This window comes from Rutidosis leptorrhynchoides, chromosome 8 (assembly GCF_046630445.1).
Source record: "Rutidosis leptorrhynchoides isolate AG116_Rl617_1_P2 chromosome 8, CSIRO_AGI_Rlap_v1, whole genome shotgun sequence".
Taxonomy (NCBI): domain Eukaryota; kingdom Viridiplantae; phylum Streptophyta; class Magnoliopsida; order Asterales; family Asteraceae; genus Rutidosis; species Rutidosis leptorrhynchoides.
This window is the reverse complement of record NC_092340.1, coordinates 18,298,846-18,306,776: the sequence shown is the minus strand read 5'-3', so window position 1 is coordinate 18,306,776 and position 7,931 is coordinate 18,298,846. Positions and strand designations below refer to the sequence as shown.

The following is a 7,931-nucleotide window of genomic DNA, read 5'->3' as shown; positions in this document are numbered from 1 at the left end:
CAACTTTATGCGAAATTCTCCAAGTGTGAATTTTGGTTGAAGGAAGTCCAATTTCTGGGTCAGGTTATAGGACCTCCTATGGTGGTCCCCGTTAAGTCGTCGTTAAAAAAAATAAAGAATAAAAATTAATCATTAATCATATTTATTAAGAGTAATTTTTATTTGTATTTTCAGAAAGTAAAAACGAGGGCTTATAGTTTCATAAGAAGTCAAGTCAATTCGGATTCCTTCAAGTTTGATACCGATACCAGCGCGTTTTTGAAAACCTGAATCTTGAAGTCAAAACAATGGCCGATGAGAACGCAACCATACCCAGAAGAGACCCTATCAAGACTCCAGGCATGCCCCTTTCTCTTCTTACTCTACACCTTATCTACACAATACTATTCAATTAAATATGTTAGTTCAACAAATTAATCAAATTACATATTTTTCTTGTATCCATGTTACTGTTTTTCATTCTAACCCTTGTATAACATCTATCGAGTACAATCTTGCATTAACTTTACCAAATTTTTTGTGGGTTTGGTTGAAATTGTGAATTAGGAATTTATATGCAGACAAGGTGTTCGATGAAATGTCCCAGTAAGTCTTACTTTGTAAGTGTTGATTCGGTATTGTAGTTGGGAGTACTGCTGCACAAAAGAGAAAGCAGAATGCAGTTTCAGTTGGTAAAGAAAGGCGAGAAGCTTTGTTTCGAACAAAACGATTATGTAGAGTGGGAGTTAGCACTGATATGGATGTTCCTGATGGTGATAATGACATGATTATTGAAGAAGAACAATCGATTTTAGAGGCTCAAACGTCTAAGGCAGTTGAAGAACTAAAGACTGCAATTGCCTTTCAGTAAGTCTGTTATCTTGTGCAGTTTCTTGGTTAACTTTATTAAAATCATTTCATTTTATACTATTATCTTTAGGGGGAAAGGTGCAGTTCATAAAAAGGTTAACGCTCTTCGTGAACTAAGGCGTTTATTGTCTAAATCAGAGTTTCCTCCTATTGAATCTGCTATCAATTCTGGAGCAATACCTTTGCTTGTACAATGTCTTTCATTTGGGTCCCAAGATGAACAGGTAAATTCAACCTTTTATTCTGTCAAATCATACCATGTGCTTTTTTTTAAGGTTTAATATTAATATTGTTTTTGGATTCATAACTTAGTTGCTTGAGGCTGCTTGGTGTCTAACAAATATAGCTGCGGGGAAACCTGAAGAAACGAGAGCTTTGTTGCCCGCATTACCGTTACTTATTGCTCATTTAGGAGGTGAGTTTTTATATTCGGGATTTATAATCGTGCATATAATGAGGCTAGTATAAATGATTGTAAAGATTTTATTGCACATAAATGTGTATATATCTGAAAACTTGTATGAAAAATTGTTTGGATTTTGTTAATGAACCTTGAGGTCTGTTAATGTCACCCGTTTTCCTTCATTTCATGTATCATCTTTGCCTGACCCATCTATGTTCACGTGAATGGAAATGGTATGGTGTGTCGTTCAAACGGGATAGTTAATAGGTCAACTTGGGTTTGGGTTGAAATGTGCCATAGTAGTACGGATCACAATGGTCCACATCTGTTTGGGTTGCGTTAATGGTTATGATAAAGCAGTATTTTTAGAATAATAATCATAATCTTTGAATATAATTTTCGGCTCAAACAAGTCTTCTAATAAAAAGGCTTGAGGAGGTTTAAGCAAATACACATGAATGGGCTTCAACATGTATGAGCGGTTCATCTTTAATTAAATGTGTTACATTTGATATAAAATTTAAACCCTCAATTAGCTCATTTTTAATATATGGTTCAAAACATTAATCTTACATCGTATGTAACTTCCTAAGAAGTTACCGTCATTTTAATGTGGGACAAAAGAAGCACTTTGTATGTTTCTCCTCATCTAAAGATTTGTTTTTGTTTTTATGTTTTTTTTTTTTTTTTTGCAGAGAAGAGTTCAGTGCCCGTTGCCGAGCAGTGTGCATGGGCAATAGGAAACGTTGCCGGCGAAGGTGAAGAATTAAGACATATTCTTATATCTCAAGGAGCCTTAATTCCGCTTGCAAAAATGATGTTACCAAACAAGGGTTCGACGGTTCAAACCGCTGCTTGGTCGTTATCAAACCTAATCAAGGTTCTTAATCACTCATATAATTTGCTTATACAAACACTTTTATTTTTGTATTATATATAATTGTGTTTGTGAATGTAGGGACCGGACCCAAAGGCCGCAACCGAACTAATAAAAGTCGATGGCGTTGTGGATGCTATATTAAGACATTTAAGGAAATTGTAAGTTGTTGATATATGTTTAGTTGCATTTTTAATGTTATTTGGTGAATTGGGTGTTATTTGAAACATGTTTTTGTTTAATTTTTTGGTAATTTGTGTACTTTGATGAACAGGGACGATGAATTAGCAACTGAAATAGCTTGGGTCGTTGTTTATCTCTCGGCTCTTTCCACTGTTGCGACTAGCATTCTTGTAAAGACCGATGTTCTCCAATTACTAGTCCAGCGATTGGACACTTCGAATAGTTTGCAATTGCTAATCCCGGTAATGACACTAAAACAACGTCCATCTTCTTTTTAATTTTTTCGGTTAATATGTTTTTTTGTCTTATGTCTTAATCCTAGTGACTCCAGCTAATAAAATGTTTTAAAAAAACTTTGCTTAATAAAAAGTCACTGAAATAAATCACGTATTTGATTTTTTTTTTTTTTTTTTTTTACAAAGGCCAAGCTAGGAGCATCCAACTTAAGTCAATGTTAAATTTCTATAAAAAAAAAAAGTCAATGTTGACTTAGATTCTTGTCCATGTTTGCTGATCTTGCTAGTACCATTTAGGCCATTATCTTGATTCTGTGTACCTAAAATACAGATTGGTGTGTACTACTTTTTTTATGTTAAATATAGAAAACACTAAGATGAATTTATTAAATATTACTAGATAAATCGTAAAGGTGGATTTATTCAGAGGAGGAAATACATAGTTTTATCTTGTCCAATTTAAAATAATAAATTTGCATATTAGTCTTTCGTTGCGTTAAATCGAAATCATCATAAATATTGTTATACTTAAATTCTACGCGAATATTTTTCAGTTTTTTTTCGCTCTGAAACCTGCACATGGCTATAATCGATGCAACCATATTTTCATTGCATTTTGACTATTTTTTTATTCATACAGGTGCTTCGAAGTTTGGGTAATCTTATAGCCGGTGATGCTTACACAACTAATGCCGTTCTTGTTGCTGGGCACGAAATCACAGGCTAGTTACTTTATTTTATTTCTGTTACTTTTATTTGCTGTCACATTTTTGTTCTTTTGAAGGACTCATTAAAATGCCAGATCACCTATCATATTCCTGAAGTTGAAAAGATCTCAGATGAAACTCGGCAAAAGAGTCCCTGATTACTTGGTCAAACTCGGGGTTACTAACTAATCGGTCAAAACTTAGTCAAATCGGTCAAAGTCAAAATTGGTCAACATCCGAGTACTCCTGAAAAATTCCCAACCGAGTACTCCCCGAGTATCGATTTTTACAATGTTGAGTACCCATCAATTATGACAAATATAAGGAATTTTTGTGGACCATCAATAATAATGTTTTGGGGCAAGTTGGAATTTTTTAATCGAATTTTACAATATATTAAGGGTTATTACAAACAAATATGAGCTACCAATAGTCCAATACATCTATAGAACACCACCTATATACAGGTTTGTAAAAGACACGAGACGGGGTCGAGGCGGTAGGGACCTTGTAACGTCGCAACGGTCAAGACCGGGTCAAGATGGATGTTGACCAACGTTGACTTTTTATATAGTATAATTCAAACATAAAACAAAAACAACAATAATACCCAATCCAGCAAAAAATATGTAAAACTAAAAGCAAATATCTATGTTTAATTTGAAATGTTTGCCTTTAATTTGAAATAATCCTTATGTTTAAAATATATATTAAAAGTCAAAGTTGGTCAAAATTCGTCTCGACCCCGTCTCAATCCTGTCTTGACCGTTTTTAAGGTTTTTGACCGTTTTTTACCGTTGTTGACCGTTGTTTGATCGTTGTCCGTTTTTTACCCGTTTTTAGATCCGTTGCAACAGTACACAAGTAAATCCGTTGTGACGGCCGTCTCAACCGTTTTTACAACAATGCCTATATATGAGTACTTAGATTTTAGAGTACTAACATTTTGTAAACTTTGCAGATAAAATTATACGAGGATTAACCAAGTGTCTAAAAAGTGAACATCACGTCTTAAAGAAGGTATACTCCCTCTTCGTTCTCTCTCTTTCATATACTATTAGACAATAATATAGATAGTCAATAGTATAGGGTCAGAACGTGTAACTATCCAGGGCTAAATCTTGTAATTATACCTTCTATAAATAGAAGGTTTCTGTAACATATATTTCACACAATAACACAATCAATATACAACTTCTTTCTTATCTCTGTTAGTACACACACACACACATTTATCTTATATTCATATAATCGTATTTATAGTTTAGTTTTACAGGAAGCTGCTTGGGTGTTATCAAATATAGCTGCGGGTTCTATCGCTCACAAGCAGCTGATATACAAGAGTGAAGCGGTGGCGTTATTAATACAACTTTTGTCGACGGCGACATTTGATATAAAAAAGGAGGTGGCGTATGTTGTTGGTAATCTTTGTGTTGCCCCATCGGAAGGTTCCGGAAGGTCCACTTTGATATACGATCACTTGGTTACGTTTGTTAGAAGCGGATCCGTTCGTGGTTTTATCGATTTGGTTAGATCTGCTGACGTGGAAGCTGCACGGCTCGGACTTCAATTCATCGAGCTGGTAAGTTCCAAAATCTAATTTTAAAATTTTATAGAAAATATTTTTTAAAATGAGATTTTGTGTCCTACTGCACTATATTTTTTAAATATGTGTATTGACTTTATTTTGGATTATAAAAAAAATTAGAACTATACAAATTATTATATTGTCTTTAATTTATTAAAATGGGAATCAAGCATGGGAATATAAAACAAGAATGAAAATGCACTTGATGCTTTATTTGTGCTTACAAAGTTGTGGATTTTAAAAAGAAAGTTGTAAGCATGTATATACTCTTGTTTTTTGTTTTTGTTTTTTTTTTTTTTTAATTTCTGAGACATAAAACTAGAAGTGGTTATTACACACGATAATTCTTACTTAACCCACTAAAAGTTTTCAACTTGCATTGTTGGAGCAAATTGTCTATTCGTATGTAGTTGTTTTCAATTTTGTAAGTGTTGAATCTAGTTATTGGAGTTGGGATTTAGTGGCTTTAAACAGACTTATTATGCATTAGAATGCATTAGAATACATTCCGGATGTCAGATGATCCAATGATGAATATACAACTCAAATTGACCCAGTAGTAAATGGGTCAAAATTGTGACCTCTATTATGTGTCATGCACATTTGCAGCCTACATATCATTTAACAGAAATTGGGGTTTTTTTCACTACAGGTGTTAAGAGGGATGCCGAATGGTGAAGGACAAAAGTTGGTTGAAAAAGAAGACGGGATTGATGCTATGGAACGGTTTCAGTTTCATGAAAATGAAGATCTTCGGAATATGGCTAATCAGTTGGTTGACAAGTATTTTGGGGAGGACTACGGGCTTGATCAGTAGTAAGTAAGCAGTTAATCTTTGTTGTTCTTGTAACATTATCGTTGGATTTTAAGAGATTGAATATAGTTTTGTTTTGCACGAGCTACGTATTATATATGTGTGTTTTTGATCATTATTATTATATTGTTATTTTAATCTTGCATGGACATGCTTGAAGGTCTAACAACGGTGGGAAACTTGCAACCTTAATGAACTTAGTTGACAAGTATTGTGATACGTTTATTGGGAGTATTATAGTCTAACAAAATGGTCATTATGTAGATATAATATTGGTTTTCCTTCACTTTCACTTCACTTTTACCTCAAAAATGGAGTGATTATGATTTACTGTAATAAGCCAACGAGATTGCAACGTTAATGAACTTAGTTGACCAATGGGATTTTTTGATCAGCCATTGTAGCTGGTTATTTGGGCCTTAATATTGAGTCCAGCTAAGCAATTGGATTATTCGCTCACTCAAAAAAACCCTTCTACTCCATATACAGCCGTTATAATTCCAACAGTCCCTGCCCCCTCAATATTCATACGTTACAAAATCATATTGCAAGTGATTTTCTATAATTTAGGGTTTTATACCTTTATATATTAACATTAACATTAACATTTATATGCTAAAAGTGTTGCCGAATTTTTTTTAGTGCTAAAAGTGGTGCTGAATTTCGTCGTTTCAGTTATATCGGATTGTCGTTTTGAGTTTGCGTTCACATTACAAACGGTCCTTCAACTTGACTATATTTACACAACGGCCTCTCAAGTTTACATTTTTTCAGGGGTAAAAAATGTAAATATATAATTTAATTAAAATAAAAGAAAGTTATTACACCCGAATTTATAACGGGCCCTATCTTCTCGCTCGGTGAGAGTTAAATTTTTCAGAGACCACCGTTCAACTCGAAAAAATCTTACGAACTCAACGAGACTAACTATACACGAAACGGACACTTCTAAAAAAAAAAAAACGCTAAACACATCGACAACCCGTATCTTCCCGCTCGCCACTAGTTAAATTTTTCCGACGGCAGCGTGAGACTCGAAATAATTTTATGAACAAAACGAAACTAACCACGTTCGAGACGGACACTTTTTAAAAAACGCTAAACACAACGACAGCCCGTATCTTTCTGTTCGCCGGGAGTGAAAATTTTTCCGACAGCACCGTTACACTCGGAAAAATTTATTGAACAAAAGTAAAACTAACTACGTTCGAAACGCATGCTTTTTAAAAAAACGCTTAACACAACGACATCTAAAAAGGCGCTTAACACATGGGCCGTGTTCTCCTCTGTAAATACACGACGCTACGTTAAATATGAATAAGCATGCCGAAAGCCCCCGCAGCAACGCGCGGGCCGGTCCGGACTAGTTGTATATAAAGTTGGAAACATTCCGTCGCCAAAAACAGCAGAGCTCCAACACTCATGAATCCAACAGACATGAATCTAAATCTGCAAAAAACCAACCCGAAACTCATTCAAGAACAACCAAGTTATTATAAACCAAATATCTCTAACGTCTCACAAGTTGTCAAAAGCTATCGAGTGACTCATAACGATTCATTCAAACAAGCCAATTCGGAAAACAAATCAGTAAGCAAAGTTGACACACCAGATAATGATCAAGTGGATATGGTAAAAAGTGCTTCCAATGTAGTAATTTCTAATGGATGTGAAACTATTGTAAAGGTTAAAAAAGTAGGTAAATCCTATTGTAAAGATTACTCTGCTTGCTGTTATAATCTCTGTTTCTGCTGCCAATGGGATTGATGTGGACGTAACTGAAAAAACTGTAACGTATCTTTTACTGAAACTCAACATAAGGAGAACAGTGAACATATTTGAATCTACTGAGGGGAAACCTGAAATGTAATGATCCTTTTTTTACATGAATGTTGAGATAAATTTTTTTGTTTGTTTGTTTGTTTTTTTTTTTTTTTTTTTTAAAAGAACCTCTAATAAAAGGGAATTACAAAGGCTCTAGTAATCAATAGTTCCAACAATAAATTTCCGAATTAAGACCCCTTGTATCGGTTGGGGAACGAGGGCGTGGGTGATGAGGTGGCTGAAGGCGCTGCCCCTCTTGATCCGTATCGAGGCGTTGCTGAACCAAAAAAAGGTGGCGTCCGTGGGGCTGCAACGGGGTAGGCAACGGTGTTGTTTACTTTTTTTAATTTTTTATTAATTTAAAAATATTATTTTATAACCTTTTTAAATACATAACCCAATTATATTTTTACACATCATCACAATACTTCCAACTCACACCAAAAACCC

At 34.4% G+C, this 7,931-nt stretch overlaps 1 protein-coding gene across 1 annotated transcript; it reads left to right on the top strand.

The window, feature by feature from the left end:
- The first annotated feature begins 202 nt into the window (after positions 1-202).
- LOC139862035 (importin subunit alpha-9-like) lies at positions 203-6,014 on the top strand. The gene is made up of 11 exons (XM_071850581.1): positions 203-339; positions 624-846; positions 920-1,073; positions 1,162-1,264; positions 1,948-2,132; positions 2,211-2,290; positions 2,404-2,554; positions 3,189-3,270; positions 4,217-4,275; positions 4,532-4,837; positions 5,496-6,014. Exons 1-11 carry the CDS (start codon positions 288-290, stop codon positions 5,658-5,660), a joined length of 1,560 nt encoding a protein of 519 aa, XP_071706682.1. The 5' UTR covers positions 203-287; the 3' UTR covers positions 5,661-6,014.
- Positions 6,015-7,931: the final 1,917 nt, after the last annotated feature.